This window comes from Trachinotus anak, unplaced genomic scaffold, assembly GCF_046630095.1.
Source record: "Trachinotus anak isolate AG129_WGS33_773 ecotype Australia unplaced genomic scaffold, CSIRO_AGI_Tana_v1 ptg000014l, whole genome shotgun sequence".
Taxonomy (NCBI): Eukaryota; Metazoa; Chordata; class Actinopteri; order Carangiformes; family Carangidae; genus Trachinotus; species Trachinotus anak.
Window position 1 is genome coordinate 17,299,779 of NW_027273865.1, and position 17,722 is coordinate 17,317,500.

Consider the following 17,722-nt stretch of genomic DNA (forward strand, 5'->3'; position numbering starts at 1 on the left):
TATTGACTAGGTTTGTAACTTAAAGGATCATGCGTGCAGACAAAGAAAAGTTTCTTGTAGAGTACATGACAAAAGATTGAAGACACATGGACAAAAATAACAAAAAGGTAACACAGAAAGGAAAATAAGTGCAAAACAAAAATGGCCCAAAAAAAAAAAAAAAAAAAAAAAGCAATGTGCAAAGTGATCCCTGCTGTTTTATTTCCCTAGGGCCTGGCACACATCTCATGGGCAGTACCCGTCGTCACCCTTTACTTCAACTAGAGAAGCAAATCATTTTCTATCGAAATTTGAATTTGTTTGATCTGAGTTTAGTCACAAAAATCACATCTGACTTCCACCATGACCCATTAAAACATTAAATAAAACCACATTAGACCTGGTGCTGCCACTAATAACAGAAAGGAACAATACAAATGTAAATTTCATATTAGTACATAATTCAAAAACTTCAACACAATACAAATGGTTAATTGATCAAACAACACAATAGATAGGTTTCAAACACTAAATGTGGATCACACAGCAGCAGTATAATAATAATGAACGCACCACTGCGAATGTTTAATGCCTGTTACCTTATGTGTATGGAGAATGCTGGCAGTCTGCATACATGGTAGAAACCGCCTTAAACCTTGTATTTAACATCTTGGCCATTCTATATGATAGAGATCTTGGGATTGAAATAAGTCAGATAAAAACATTACATAGGTTCCAGAACAGTTGGACAGTTATTTTACTTAATTTTTTTCATTTACGTGTTTGAAAAGAGGAAAATACTGGTTCCTCGTTGGGATTGGAATGTGGTTTGTGGTTTATGACTTAAGAGGGACAGAGAAAGGGGGAAACACTAGTTTGTGTCTGTGTGTGTTTGTGAGTCCAGGGTTCACACTTCAGTGATAACCACAGTCCTTTTATTGTTATTTTTCCAATATAAATACCAATGTACAGAAAGTCTTATTGTTAAAAAATGGAGACTCTGGTTGTCTACTCCCATTTTGCCTGGTGTCTATTTAGTTTATCCTCTGGAACAAATATTTGACCCATGATCATTAATCTCTCTAATAGCTAATAGCTGCTCAGTTTTTTTCAAAAAGGATCTTTTGTCTCTGTTTCCTAAACAGTTGATAAACTCTACATATCCTTACTATGAACTCTTAAACAGTTTGTGACAGATGTCAGGGCAGGGATGTTCGCTGCACGGTAATGACATGCTAACAAAGTAGAGCTGTTGATAACAGGTCTATTAGCATCTCTTAATGCCAACTGTGACCACATCGAGGCCTTCGTCAGTTTAACAATAAGACTACACCTCTGCTGCACAGACACAATGGCAGCTCTTGTGCCATTGTGCACTGAATACCAAATGCAGTGTGTGTGTGTGTGTGTGTGTGTGTGTAGTCTCATTGTATTCCACAGTAGTGTGAACATCTGGGCTAAACTGCATTAATTTATTTTTTTTATACGCAAACAACATTTTTCTGGACGTCTTATTGGCCTGTATTTGTAGATGCGTTCACAGTAGAATAATACTGAATAAAATAAAATAAACAGAACATCGGACATAGATTTCTGAAGGAAGGTTTTGAAGCTGTAGAGGTTGTCTTGTTTACAGAATTTTATGAACAGTTTAGTTCATGCTGTGGAAATTTTGAGCTGCTACTTTGTATCAAGACAGACAAGTATGTTTTGCATATCAACCTGAAGCACACAGACAGTACAGATACTCTCACATCTATCTATTCTTCAATCTATACATCTGCCCATTCAGCTATGGTTCCATTGAGAGAAACTGTTTGTGTTCTGACTTAAAGAAGTACACAAATTCTGTTCTATTCTCTGTGGGATTTTCCATCGCAGGTATCAGCGGTTTGATGGTGAACTGCGTAGTTAAGGTGTGCATTTCGGCACACAGGCGAGGAATAACCTGGGGAAATGACAGCAATCTACAGTAATTACTAGTCTTCAATGGCTGTGGCGTTGAAAGCAGTTAGAGATGAAAAGCCAAGAAATGAAAGCTGATGAAGGGGAGGGGGGGTTACATGTCAATACAAATTCTCTGACAACGTAGTGATAAATGAGAAAAAGGCCTGATGGTTGTAAAACACCACCGACAGGAGAAGCAAGGTGTAGAACACTTTTCTCTGAACCAGATCGCACCTAAAAAGATATGCAGCATTACCATACCTATTCAGTATTCAGGATGATACATGTGCTGTGACAGATTGCTCTCTGTCACAGCACAGGGAGAGGATGTCTTGCTCCCCAAGTTCCCCTGGTCACTGAAATTCCATTGGTTTTTCAGTGGAGGTTAAAAATACCCTGCTGACACAGGGGTGTAGTTTGTATTTATAGGCATTATTAGCACCAGGGGCAAAAGATTAAACTGTACAGGCAGAAAAGGCAACTTTGTAAAAGCCAGCAATCTTTAAGCAATTGTAAGTCAATGGGAGTCATGGCACTGACGGTGAAAACGGGAAATACAACAGGAGGCTGATGAGTAATGCCATTTCTAAAAGGCATTTTTGACATGACCAGCAAAAATGTGCAATTGATTGGTCACGTAAAATCCACATAAACATCATAATATTACAGTAAAGGTACTCTATAGAGTTGGGCTAATGGGATTAGTGGGTCCCTGTTTTGTTTATATCTGGTGCTGTACTTTAACATGTATTAGGATGCCTGTTTGCACATGAGCACATGAACATACTTATCAAAGGTCTCACAGTTTTCTACTAATCCGCTGCTGTATTGGAGTAATATGCCAAGAATGTAGTACTGCACTAGTGAAAGTGGGAAAGAAAATGACTAAGGTAGTTGAAACAATGTGAAGTTTCACAAACAATACAAATGACTTTTCAAGCCCAATCACAGGAATCACAAATCACAAATACAGTTCCCTGCTTTTAATCCAATCATTTGAAACTGTTATGACATTTATACACACTTACTGTGGAGTGTACTGTACTGTTTTCAGTTGTTACTCTTACCAATATCCACAGCAGCTTCCCTTTCATTACATTGACTTCCTATAGCTGTTCTTAGGCAATAAGATAGTTACTATATTCGATCTGCAGCCTCCTGTCACCAAAGGTTCTGAGTGTTATGTACAAAGTTAAAGTACCAGAAGGGTTAAAGCAAATTGCCTAAGAGTAACAATGCAATATTTGATAAATATTAAATTCCACATGAGTAAAAGTCACTTTAACATTGCAGGTATCTCTTATTTGCCTAATCTTGGATAAGGCAAATTCCCAAACTGCACAAAAACACACAGTTTTTATGTTTCTCATCAGCATCCTGTGTAACTGTGGTGAATATCTTATATCTTCAGATCATTTGCACTTTGCCCTACAACAGTAAGGTGCAAATCTGAGCACTGTGGAACACACAAAGTCGCACTGTCTCACGATTTGGTGCTCTCACTACACAAAGAATCGCTTGTACCAAAGCAAAGCTTTCAGTCATCATGTGTTGACAGCCTGAGTCATGTTCAAGAAATAAATAAATTGAAAAGAAAAGGGGATTATTTTAAGGAGATGTCAGCGTATGCAATGATTTAAACACATTAATCAGACTATTGTCATGCTTGCAGTATTTCGGTATATGTGTACACAGATCACATGGCTGTGCTAATCTGTTCAATTCAAACAATGAGATAGTTTATCTGTTTGTGTATTTGAATGAGTCTTGCAATCTTTTAGTTGTGTGTGGGCACACACTGATGTGCATGTGTGTTTGCACATGTGCATGTCTTCCTGTGGGTATAAGGAGAAACTGGGGAGTGATTGTTGATCTGTTTGCAGTGCATGTGTGTGTGTGTGCGCGCATATGTGAGCAGCAGACTCATACAAACCATTAATTTTGTGTGTGTATGTGTATGTGAATAGTGAAGGAAAGAAATCCATTAAGCTGTTTAACTGTGTGTGTGTGTGTGTGTGTGTGTGTGGTTGAACCCATTAACTGAATAAACCATCCAGTATGACTGCGATGTCAAATGGGCTTGCTGAAGCATTTCTGCTTGGCCCAGCAGTCCTTGTCCTTTTTAAAGTCATCACACACTTGCACAAGACCCAAAACTCCCAGCCACAGTTAATTATTGATTGCTTGAAAATGTTGCAACAATTCTCGCACATCTGTATAACTGCGGCTGTACAAAACACAAACAGATGCTGGCCAATGAGCAAATCAAATGCCATATGCTGATTTCATTGGATATAATTGAAGTTGCTGCAATCACTTTTGTACATCTTACAGCGGTGTAATGTGGTGAATAAGAAAGCTGCCAATCAAGTGGAAGGCCCCGGTTCAGTCTGCTGTGTCAGCAACAGTCCTTGACCAGGACATTAAATCCTTCATTGGGTCAGTGGCGCCGGCAGCCGTAATCCTGTATGCACTGTGTGTGCATTTTTTTTTATGATTTTGTTTGTTTGTTTAGCTAAATGAGGGAATCCATTGCCTGGTTAATGCCAACTTTTACAAACATTTTGGAGATTTCAAAATGCCAAGACAAACACTTTAATATGCTTGTATCCCCAAAATATCAACGGTAACAAAGAATGCAGTGTATTACTGCTTTACAATTAGTATTAGAGAGGAAAGCAGATGACATGCAGCAAAGGGCCTCAGGTGGGACTTGAGCCTGGGCCACTGCAGTAAATATAAGCCTTAGAGACTGTATTGATTAAATTAACGGCACAGCGCAGGACCCTAGTGGGAAACCTAAAGCTAGCCTACAAGCGGACAGGCAGTTCCTGTGCGTACTGAGAAAGCCAATGTATTTTGTCAAGGTTGTTCTAGAACTGACCGTTTCCGAGGTCATTCTGGGGGGAACAAGAGAAAAAAAACAACACATCTGGAAAAACAGCACCAGGGAGGTTTTGTGATTATCACCACATTTGCCTTTCTTGACAATCATAGGGGAAACTGTATTCAAGGGTGATGCTGATAGTTGGCACAGATTATCTGGTTGGTGTGACAGAGTTCACAGATTGTGTCCCACCCAATCTAGCTGGATAAGATGGATGTGAGCTGCTTCAGTGACAACATAATTGATATTTATAACCTGACATCTGCACTGGTCTTGATCAAGTCCAGTGGTGTGTGGGGTTTACAGATCCATGCCAACACTAGCAAGTCAAAGCCAAGGTGAGGAGATGAGATTCATGTCTAATAATGAGGACAAGGCTCAGTGCAGCCTAGTCATTATGAAATGACATAAAACAAATCAAATCAACATGACAACTAGCTCATTGAAACAAACGCAAATGACAGCAAATCACAACAAAGTGGAAAATGTCAAGGAGTGGCTAATAATATAGAGGATTACACGCTGGAGCTCCTTCTTTATTTTCTCCCAGTTATTAGATATTGGCATAATAATCCCTCACACTGCTCTGTCTGGCGGATTCTCACTTTTTGAAGTGAGAAGTGAAATGTTCACTGTAGTTCAGTTAGTTAGGTTTTTCCATCATTTGCCGATGTCAGCATCCACACAAAAGAATATCTGTGATCTTTTTTATGTGTTTTATTATTATCAGTCAAGACTTTTACTTTTATGTGATGTGTTTTGAGTCAGAATGTTTAGTTCCTGAGGACACTTTACACACCTCACTTTGTGTTACAGCTCACGTTAAATCAAAAAAAATAAAAATAAAAATGCAGTGTAAGTCTAAGCAATAGGTGATTTGTTAAAATAGAAAGCAGTGTGTGTGACTGCAGATATTGGATTTAGAAGCCCACATGTGCTTTGTGGATTTCACTGAAGGACACTGCCAGCCGTGGACTCCTACTGATTTCCCTGAAGTTTCCCCTAATAAACTATGATTTAGTTTGTCTCACTGCAAAAATGAGAGGGGAGACAAACAGCCATGGTATTATTTTGTTCAGACACGTTTAGGAGACCTCCCAGCCTATAGTTTTTTTTTAAGTTTAATAAGGTGGACTGAGCTGCTGTTTTACTGACTTTTTTTTTTTCCAGTAAGTACACCTTTTTGAAATTGCATACAGAAACCCCCACCGAGCTCTCCTCTCAAATCTTGCCGTTATCCTGCGGCAAGACATCATGGCAGCTAAAATTTCCTGTTTAAATTCCTATTAAGAACGTAGTCCAGGGATCCACTCACACCAGACTTCACAACCACACAAGGTCACACAGACACAAACACACACAGACAGAGAGCTATCTGCCAAGAAATTCTTCCTGGTGGAAGTTCAATGGGCTTCTATGGGCTTGGCACCAAGACTGGGCCAGCCGATACCCTGCTGCCCACTGGCTCTCACAATCACACACAAACATAAACACTAGCCTCCCATCAGCTCTATTTCACTCTGACTATGATGCAAGGCCTGTCTGTCTCCATGCAGAGGTGGAAATACATTTACAGGGGAGGGGTGGCCAGAGGCAGAAAAAAATTACAGTACATTGGGGAAAATGTGGATGAAGCAGAAGGGAAATGTGATTTAGATCAAATGTAGTGATGACATTTGGATGTTTGACAGTTCCACTAGTTTTACTGAACACCCCTAGAGAAAGCAGTGCAACAAGGAGGGGGAAAGCAAAACTGAGGTAAGAATAGAAAAAATATTGCTCCTGTTTAGCAAGGCGATTTTTCCCCCTGAATTTCCCCCAGGAAATACTAGCAAGGCAAAACTAGAGGTACAGTATTTACCTTGGGAAAGACCTAGATTGAAGCTGACAATGGGAAGAATCAAGAATGTATTTAATCAGAGAATAAGGATTTCTGCAGCTGTGGTGGATGGATGCGTGCAAGTGTTTGTGAGATCATAGGCTTATGAATTCCAGCTCTTTGGGGAAATAAGGACGGTGAGGTGGCTGTTGTGCCACAGGCAGCACTGCATTGGAAATATATAATGATAGTGCATGTGTCATCGCTGTAGCTTTCACGTAATAGCGTAATAACAGAATACACTGCACACAGATGTAATGAGAAGACATTTGGGGACAGGATTTTCCCTCATTGCTTGATGGACTGCTACAGTGTAGGGGTGAATGGACAATGAGATGGACAGAGCTGGGTTTGTGATGCCAAGTATTTTGTTATTCTGGTTTGGCTGATGAGAGATCGCCCCACAGTGAAATCTCATTGAGGGCAGTGTTACAAGATATTCTGTCACCCTTTTCAGCCAACAATTTAAATGAATTATTTGTCTATCACTGATACAAAATGTATTTTTTGTGTAACTTGTTAGCTCAATTAAGTATTTTACTCTTTTAAACACTGTATCTGTTTATCAGTCAGGAAACACTCGATAAAGGTGAGGACAGTAAAAGAAAGGAGCTCTGGAAAGAATCCATATTAAGTAGATGATTTCTTAAAGAGCTGATGACATGCACTTTGGAAGTTTCCAGTGAAAAGTAAACTGAAATGTTTCTCCAGCTTGAGATGCTGCATTATTGTCCGGTCTGAATTGTCCAAATGTTTAAAGGGCCACTTTGACAGTACAGATACAGACACATCTGTGTTAGCATTTATGCATTTGTGTGCATGTATCTTACCAATGGTAACTTCTGTTACAACTGTCCGTGTCTATGACTGAATAAAAACTGATCTACATCTTTGCTCATACTAATTTATTTCAGTGTAATTTCCTGATCATTTCCTAAGAAGTGTCCTGTAAAGGACTGCATAATTGGTGCTAATTATATAGAAAATGAATAGCTTCACTTAAACCCAGCAATTGTTCATTCATGAGTCATTTATTATTACCAGAAACTTTATTCTTTCTCCTCATGTTGAAACGTATGCCTGTCTATCTGACAAACTTTACTCAGCTGACCTGCAGTTTACTGTCAAAAATACCAGGTTATGTTGGTAATTAGGACTAAATTGTATCATTCTATCAAAAAAAAAAAAAAAACCTCTTAACTACTATTTAAACTATCTAGAACTGAAAGTTACAGGCAAAATAAAGTGTTGCCTTTCATTCCACTTGATGTGTATTAACTTAGGGTTGAAGTTATTACATGTTCTGATCTTCATATTCTCTTGTCTTTGCTTTGGCAGGATGATCCCATCCAGCAGCAATGACTTCCTGGTTCGGGACCTCGCCGCCGGACGCAACTACGATCTTTGTGTCCTGGCCGTATTCGATGATGTCATCACATCACTGACTGCAACACGTCCTTTGGGCTGTCTGTCATTCACCACAGACACAGAGTTCAGCCAGTGTCAAGAACTGCACAGCCACTTCCTGGGTGGTACAATGATCATCATCATTGGAGGGATCATTGTTGCTTCTGTGCTGGTTTTTATCATCATCTTGATGATACGCTACAAGGTTTACAGCCACCAAGGGGCAGGCCACGGAAAAGGAGCCATTGCGACTGCGCCAAGACCACAGAGCAATGGACAAGGGGGAGGTGGACAGGTCCAAGTCCTCCCTCGCTCTTCCTCAAAAATGACTGACAGTCAGGATGACCAAGCACTAGCACTGTCCAGGGCCATGTCGCCTAGCAACACCCTGAGAGACACTGTGGCACTGGTCGAGGAGGAGAGCAGTGGACGGAGCACAATGACAAGGACTGACTCCTTGGCCAATGAGGAGTTGCTCTCGCCCACCAAGGCCCGCTTCTCCTCCAGGGTTGCCATTGAGATGAAAAGCAGACCGCCATCTATCGCCAAAGAGCCCTCCTCCCCGAAGGAACTGGCAGGTAGTAGACTGACAGATAGGGAGTAAAAGACAGGCATAGAGGAGGCAAGTAGCACAGCAAGGGGGAAGCATTTCCGAGAGATGGAAAGAAAGACAGAGAGAAGTTGACAGAGAAAGAGCAAGAGAGAAATGGGGAGAACAAAAGAATACAGTCAAACAGAAAGAGATGGAGGGTGAGAAATAGACAATGTGCAATTTAGGGTGTGAAATTGAGCGAGATAATAATGGACCATGGAACAGTGAGAAACTGAGTGAGTGTGAATGAGGGAATGAATAAGAGATACCATCCTTATGGACTGGTAAGATAGTAGGAGAGACAGAGGGTGAGACGCATGTTGAACTTTCTGTCTGGAGAGCTGAAATAGCATCTACATTTGTAGTTAACTCTCTTCTCTGTGAATGTTGGCAAATCCGACCATAGCTTCTCTCTCTCTGTATGACAAAGGTTATCTTTTTTTTATTTGTATTATTGTGATTATGTATCTATTTTGTTTTTCACGAAACAAAAAAAGTCTTGAATTATCCTCCCTACACTGTAGTGGAATTAACCTCTAACCTCACATCCTCCAAGTTCATTGATTTTTGTTTTCCGCTCTTGCCAATTACCAGGCTTCATTTCTGATAAATGAGGGGATGATGCAACTCCAAGGTTCCTAGGCTATAAGGTTGTTTAAGAAACTACTGGGTTTGTTTGCCCAAGTGCGTCGTGCATGATGATGTGACTTGCACCTAGAAACTGCGCATTTTGTGCCTTTTTTCCAATCACCAGTCATACCAAAACTAACATTATTCACATTAGTGCTCCTTGTGTGTCCTCCATTAGAGTGCTACAAACCAGACTTTAAGCACCCTGAGAAAACTTGTTGCCCATTAAGTGTGACACACAGACAGCAGAGCACTTAAGAGTGAAAAAGCAAAGTTACTTCAGTACAAGGGAAAGGCTATTGAAGGTTGGTTGAAATTCAACACCTGGTTGGAAAAAATTCCCATTATTATATTAAAAGTTAAAATGTTCCATGTCTTAAAGCAGTTCAACATTTTTTTGGTACAACGAATAGATTAAAGGACTCCTATAAAACCTAAAACCTATGGAGAGGTGTTGCAAAATGCAACAACATTAAGATATATACATTGACAACAATGCATATTGACACTTCCCTCAAGTTTTCAGGGACTCTCAAGTTAAAGTTAAACCTTTACTACAGTATGTGTATACATGTTTATACAGCTGGAGACACTCACAGCTCAGACTTTGCCCCCTGGGGTGCTCTCTATGTAGAGCCAAGCAATTTGCTTTAGATTAAGTAGGAGTGTAATGGAACCGACCCCCCCCTCCCAGGGATAACACAACAAAATCCCCTAGACACATATAATTCAGAGGGAATATACTATACATAATGCACAAGGCAACTGATGTAATCTCAGCGTCTATGTATTGCAGTAGAAGAAACTGTAAAAAGATAAGAATGCGGCGGAAGAGGGAGAAATCAGCACAACCACTAAAATCAGTGTGTTGGGGGAAAGATACATACCAATATTGGCAGTAAGCAGTACAGGCAGTCAGCACAAGCCAGGGCCAGTAAGGTTTACACAGTGCTGTTTTTGAAGTGAGTTCTACAGAATGAGTAGAAATGTTAAAATACACAGTCAAAATGAAGGAAAAAGAAAGCCAGGAAAACATCAATACAATCACAGTAAAAGAAAACTAGATGACCATGGACAATGCAGACAGAAGTCATGATGAAAACCTGCCTTTCTGACACCTAAAAATAAGAAAACCCAAGTCTGTGCCATTACCAAAGACTCATTTCTGAAGATGTTCCAGTGACTGTAAATCACGGCACAGTCGAAACTCAATTTACTGTACTGAAATTGGTTAATTTCCAGCTTCTGAATTATTACCAATTGAGCGTTAGGCTTCCATTCACTGTTGCTCAATCTCTTGCATCTCTTTATTGTTCATGGATCAACCTCTTTTGTAAGCTTGAACAAAGTATTTTTCTACAGTGATGGCTAATGGCAGCATATACCTGATGGAAAACTGGCGCAGTTGGCAAGAAACAGACATATAAAGAGACATTTTCTGTTCGCTAATAATTGTAATAATTTATTTAGGAATGTCATTGTGCATTTATAGTATCATTCCAGCATGAAAATGACAGCACGATGCTGAATTTATACTATTTTAATATACTTCTTCCTTAATATTCAGATACTGATGGAAAATGTTATTCAAGCAAAGGCTATTGTATAAAACCTACTTTTTATGGAATCAGCCAACAGTTCTCTCGAAGAGACTTGCACATGCTCACAAAATCCACAAGAGCATGTGGATTTTCTTTTTGGGTTGATTTTCCCTGTACTAAGCCCACTTCAGTGCACTTCCCCTTTAACACTAATCCACTCAGGAAAAGGGGGGTTTCATTAGAACGACTAAATGGAGACACCATTTCACACGAGTGGCTCAAACAGCTGAGTCGAAATACTTTATCAGCGGCTGGTCTATCATTCAATTGGCCTCTGTGAATGGGTTGAAACGAGGTGTCATTGAGCTTCACGATGATAGCAGGGAGGAGACAAGAGGTCTGTGCAGAACGCAGCAGTTTAGCCAGCAAGTTCAGGGAAAGTTTTCGCCGTCATGAACACTGCTGGAGTTGCTTAGACACTTGCAACACAATTAAATGTGCTGGGCATTACTCATATCACAGTCTCGAATTACTGCATAAAAGACGTTTATTGATGGTGTCAAGTGTCCATACTCAAAGGCTACCTTGGGTATTAATTGGCTTAAGACATCATACTTAAAAAAGTAGTTTTTTGTTTTTCTAACCTCTGAAATTGCATGAGGGGTGGTTTGGGAAGATGCAGTTTACCAAGTGTTCAAGAGGTTGATGGCCAAATTGGAGCTGCACAAGAGAGGTTCCACCTCCCTGTCACATCCCTAATGAGCAGTCCCCTGCTCATTAGGGATGTGACAGGGTAGAATTTTGCAAAGTGTGACGAAGAACTTGCTTGAATTTTACTGTGTTGTGACACTGAGATGTCACCATATGCACAAACTGAAACATTCCCCCTGAAGGCCTAATTAACAGCTCTAACCTCATCCCAACCTTAACTGACTGAAGTGTGTCAGTCAAAGGAGCTGCCAAAGAGCATCACAGACATCAACAAGACAAACAAAAAAAGTAATTATTATGGCTTTTATTTTGACACCTGACCGGGGAAGAAAGAAACGAATGCTGGCCTTTATGTTTGTTGGTTTCCTCACTTTGATTCCAGGATCACTGGCACTTTGAGGGCAACCTACAATGAGGGATAATACCTATGTGTTTGTACAGAGTCAGTTGGGGTTTCTCAGGGTGTAGATGTGTCTGTGATGTGTTTCACTGGTTGCTGCATTGCAGAGAAAGCCAACATTGATCTGATCAGAGAGAGAGAGAGCTGTGGTGAGTCAGAGCGCCTGAGGAACAGAACAACTGACAGATACACAGAGAGACCCCATTAAAGGCCTACAGTTGTCAAAAATGTGACCCAACATGAAAACAGGCACATTGTGGGTGATAGTTTTCCTTTTGTTTGTTTGCTTTCCATAGACTGTTTTCACATTCATACATATTTTTGCATTTGATTTTTTTGTAGTTTAAATGTCATTGATATTTTTAGTATGCATTTATTTCTTTCTGTATTTTTATTTTTTGGAATTTGCCTTAATTAATGAATAGGTTGACATTGTTTTCTGGTATTATAGTGCTATCATGCCAAGGAGAGGCCCATATGAAAGAGCGATTAGGTTCTGTAACCATTCCTACTGGTGCTAAAGTGATATAGTCAGATATAAAACACAGGAGAAATCTGCATTCCTGACTTTGCAAACTGCATTTTAGTTCAAGTTGAACTAAAGTTCAGCTGTTTAAAGTACTGTGTTAAGATCGAATTGAAACAATCTGAACCTAGCCCTTCACTGCAAAATAAATCATATAGTAGAGAACATTTTGACACTCAGGGTGTCACCTTGGAGTTTGAGGTCTAGCTCATGACAAAAGGATGTTGCATGTGGATTTGGCATCAGAAGTAGCTCTTTAACATGAGTGATAAAAGTGGAATTTTCCATCAGGGTTAGCAGTAATTACATTACATGACAAACATTTTATGATTATATCAAGCAAAGTGCTATTATTTGAAGAACAGCCAACAAACACTGAATATGCAATGTATTAATCATGTGATGGTGGCAGAAATCTCTTCAGTCACATTTTGGGCAAAAAAGAAAAAAAAAAAAAAAAAACACATCCCCACAAGGTATACCATTAATTTAAAGGGGTTAAGACTTACATTTAGGTTAATGGATGTACAATACAATGTCCCCACAAGTGACAAAAACAATTGTTGTGTGTGCCTGTAGGCTCAGGGTCAGCTACCAAATCCCTGCAGGTCTGCGCATGTATTTTTGTGTTGTTGTGTGCAAGGTTCAACTGCCTTGAGCCAGTGCAAGCGTCCCACAAGGTTAGGCAGGATATGGGAAAATAGTTGAGGATAACACAAAGATGTGTGTGACTATGTGTGAAGAGCAAGTGTGTGTTCTCCCCATGGCCCATCCATGACCCTGTAGCCTGTCTGTCCTCCGTTTATTTTAATCCATCATCACTCCTTTCAGTGCCATCCCATATGCCCAGCCTCATTCTTCACCGCCGTCTGTCTCTCTGAATTCATCTCTTGAATCCCCCCCCCCCCAACTGTGTTTCTCAAGCTCTTTCTCACGTCTTCCTTCTTTACCCACTTTCTATCTGTCCTGACATTTTTGCTTCCTCTCTCCCTCCATTTTTTTTCTCTGCTGTTTAGATGTATCTGTGTCAGTGTTTTTCCTGTTTCATACTGTTTCTCTCACTCCTTTGCTTTTTCTGGCTCTGTTTCCTTCTCTCTCTCTCTCCATTTCCATCCTCTCTCTCTGTCTTTCTATCTCTTGGGATGCCTCTAGCAGCAGACGACAGGCGGCCCCGTAGTGTCGAATGGAGAGACTTTAAGATCTGAAGGTCTCTTGGTCTCACAAGGAGATTGCGCCCACACTACACACAGAGTAATGACTGGCACTAAACTTGGGCAGTCCCTGTTTTTTTTGTTTTTTTTTCCCACCACTCCTACAGTTTCTCCCTCTGTCACCTTGTGTCACCTGTCTGCCCTGACTGCAGCCTCACCCCCTCTAGCATGTAGCATCTGACCCTTTCCTTTGGGCTTTCTTGTTTTCTGCTCAGGTCAGTTCACACATATAACTAATAACTGTGGGGTTTTTTGTGCTGACGTTTTCAGGTATCCATCCTTGACATTTTTGTCACCACCCTTATACAATGAAGCAAAACAGAACCTCATCTTTTGTGCTCATAGCACAGAAAAAATACCAGAGCTGCAATTAGTCAATCAATAAATTGATTAATAGTTTGAATCATTTTTGTAAAAAGTCAGCCATTCCCAAGTTTCAGCATCTCAAATGAGCAGATATGCTGCTCTTCTTCCCCATATATATAACTGAATATCTCTGAGCTTTGGACTATTGGTCACATAACATTTTCCAATTACTTCCTGCTGAAGAAACAGTTGCTATGAAAACAGTTGAGGTGAGGTGTTCTGGGGAGTCTGATTCTGGAAAAAGGAAAAAAAAAAAATGTTGATTTTTGGATGCCTGACAAATACCTGTGCAGTCAGACCACTAGAGGAAGTGACTGGGTGAACTGATCTGTTAATTGATTTCCTTTCTTTTCAATTTTCATTTGAAGTCATTTGCATTTCAGTTGTCACTGAAACTTGAATTCTTTTTTTTTCTCCACATTTTCTGGTCACCTTCTTCCTACCTCTATTGATTACCTATTGATTGTATATTTCTGAGTCAGTCTTCCATCTGCCTTCTTATTTCTATTATTACCATGTTTTCCTTTTTCTTTTTTAACTTCACCTCTTTTTCTAATATAACCTCACATGTGTTCTCCAATCAATTACTCCTTTTTTCTTGATTCTCCTAATTACATTGCTACACTTATCTCTCCTTCCTTTCCCTCTTTCCTTGTCTGTTTTTAATTTACAGCACCTTTGCCTAGTTGTTGTTTTTTTTTTTTATCTTCAATGTCCTTTTTTATCCATCTTTTCACCACTCACACTGCAAACCACCTTCTCCTTCCTCCTCTCTGCACGCCCCCCACCCATCTCCTTCTTCCATCTGCATGGTACAAAGAGTGATGGAGGAGGAGAGGGGAGAGGAGTGAGGGATGATGGAGGAGAAGACAGTGGAGATGTGTAGTGGTTTTGATGGATGAATGCAGACCGAGGCATTAAGAAGACTGTGCTTCATTCTTAAACTGACACAATGAGCGCTGGCTGTACATGAATGCAGTTAAGAAATATTCCTTCTGACAAGTACAGTTAAGAAATGCCCTCCTGACAAACATACACATTACAAATAACAGCTGCGCCAATATACTGCCACAGCAAATACAGCTTCATCACTCTTTCAGCTATCGCACATCTTTGCTTTCCCTTGTCAGCAGAACTCGCTTACGCAGCCATTTGTTGCATCTCCTGACTATGCAGGAGTTACGCTCTCAAACAGCTCACACAAAGGAAAATAATCAGGTCCTAAGATTTTTAGAAGTTAAGAAATGGAATTGAATTGTTGTAGAGGACATTTGAAAAAAAATTGCCACGTAAAAAGGAACCTTTATAAAAACCTGGCATTTGGATATGAGACCAGACATTTTAAATTAGAAAAAAAACCTGACCAAACAAGACAAGTCTGATGTTATCACAAAGTTAAAAAAAAAGAAAAAAAAAAAGAAAGAAAAAAAAAACATGATATTTGAACCTTTACTTTCTACAGTTTTATCTTGTTTAATTTTGTTCTGTTTTCCCTTAGGACATAATATAGTCACAAAAAAATACAAAATTTTTCTCTGTGACTTCAAGCTCTTCTTAAACTTTATAAGTCAAAGCAGAAGTTATGAAAGCAAATGAAACAGTCTCCTTAGAGAATTTTATGAATCAGGCCTGTGGGTAGGATCAAGTTTAGTTTAGTGCAAGACACAAAACAACAAAAGTTAAAGCCTAGAAAAGGTTTATTATGTCTTCCCAACACGTTTAAAGCATTTCTATTCTTAATACTGGCACTGGAATAACAGGTGTATTCCAGATCTCACAGGTGCTACATTGTGTTTTCCAGACCTCTGCTGCTCAATATTTAGTTGCCAGAACCTTGGTTTTCTGTCCTTATGTCAAGACCTGGTCCAGATCCCTGTTTTTATAATTTTTTAACCTCCCTGTTCTGAATACTCCCTTTTAAAACACAGTTGATGCCCTTGTTGCCCTTGCCTTTTCCCTTTCCTTCTAGCCTAATACAGTATTTATACGGTTCCATTTTCAGACCTGTATGTTCTTGTTTTCCTGTTTTCTAGAGCCCTGATGATGATGTTGTCCTGAGTGGCAGATGGGGAGAATGAACGTCACCACCAGGGACAAGCTGGTGAAAACTCTGAAGAAAAAAAAAAAAAAGGCCCTATAGCTCCTCTCCCCGTATCTCCTGTTTACTGTACCCATTACTTTGTTTCCATGAATATCATGGGGTTGTAGACCTGTACTGTCTGGTTTTCTTTAAAGTACTTATCCTGGTTCTCATGTCTGGATTGGACGATCAACTCCTTGGCTGCTGATTGGCCAGTTGTTGCAGGATCCAGCTGTCAGTGTGATCATCTTAATCACTTTTAATGAAGGAGCACTCATTAAATGCTGGATTTTCCACTTTGAAACATCTGGATCAGTATGGAAATGGATACAGTGGGCATAATAACATAAAGAGGCATATAGGTATGTCTCTTTAAAAAAAAATGGACAAAAAATATGTCTGAACTTCTCACCACCTGGAGCAGTATCAATGTGTACGGACAAATACTGAGTAAAAACAGACAGAAAATGAGTGGCTAACCAGTAAAAAATGTGATGCATAGATAATCATACTCAACCTTGATACAAAATTGTGGACTGCAAACCAGAAATGGAGTAAAATCACACTGAAAAGCATCTGGATGGATCTGGTTTTGGATACAAACAGATGTTAAACAATTATGGCTCACCGTTTCTGCGACTAAACATGAGGGACTCTCAACACAGCTGGCTTTAAGTGGCTTCACTTATTAATCCATGTGGAACAATGCAGCTAATCTGAGCTAAAGTGATCCTAGCTGGGCTGAACTGGAGCCGGAAGTTAACTATGGCTGGACCCTGTTATCTCACACATACAGTATATAAGGAAACCTGAGCTGAACTGGTTTGACCTGGACAGAACTGTACCAGCCTGGAACCAGTGCAGCCTGACCTGGAGTTGTACACTGGAAATGGATTAATACTGTTCAGCTCTGTTTAGTCTGATGCACACTGAACTGGACTAGACTAGACAGGCCTGTTACCTATTGGTCTAGCCTGTGTTTTCTTCTGCTCTGGTCCATTACTGACTGCTTTCCACTGGATGGGGCCAGTGAGGACCTTGAGGATCTTTACCATCCCCTCTCCCATCTCTCCAGGCCCACTTAAACAGGTGAGTAATCCACTGATTAACCCATTAACCTAACCAAACAAGCAGCCAAATGAGAAGTTCTCTCACCCAAAGACCCGGGCTCATTAATTACTGTGACATATGGCAACTCACCGGCAGTCACCTTGGCCATCCACCAATTTTGGGTCCTGCCCCATAGTTTAAGACACACTTACAATCTGCAGCGTCTCCTCCTGCCGTGAGTAGTGTGTAGCGTAATGAGGGCACTTTAACGAGTGCCATCTAATTGCTGTCAGCTAGACAATTAGAGAGCCACCCTGGCTAAACGATCTGTTTCGTTACTACTCTCCACTGACAATATCACAACAGGCGACTGGAAATTTCTCCCCCCTCCTGTTTGTTTCTGGCTCTTTAAGTGTCTGAGTCACTCCTTATCTTTTACCCCTCTCTCCTATTCTATCTATTTTCCCTCTCCGTTTATCAAATGTCTTTTTTTTTCTTCTTCTTCCTAACCTGCCT

General features: G+C 40.1%; 1 protein-coding gene across 2 annotated transcripts in view; it reads left to right on the forward strand.

The window, feature by feature from the left end:
• The window catches only part of LOC139631550 (leucine-rich repeat and fibronectin type III domain-containing protein 1-like protein), a 166,353-nt gene that overhangs the window by 134,590 nt on the left and 14,041 nt on the right, over positions 1-17,722 (forward strand). The window contains exons 9-10 of one of the 2 annotated variants that reach the window (XM_071495790.1): positions 8,031-8,677; positions 16,110-17,245. In XM_071495790.1, coding sequence (XP_071351891.1) covers positions 8,031-8,677; positions 16,110-16,117 — 655 coding nt within the window. In that variant the 3' untranslated portion in view covers positions 16,118-17,245. Of the gene's footprint in view, positions 1-8,030; positions 17,246-17,722 lie in introns of both variants that reach the window. The other variant, XM_071495789.1, reaches the window with a different exon arrangement.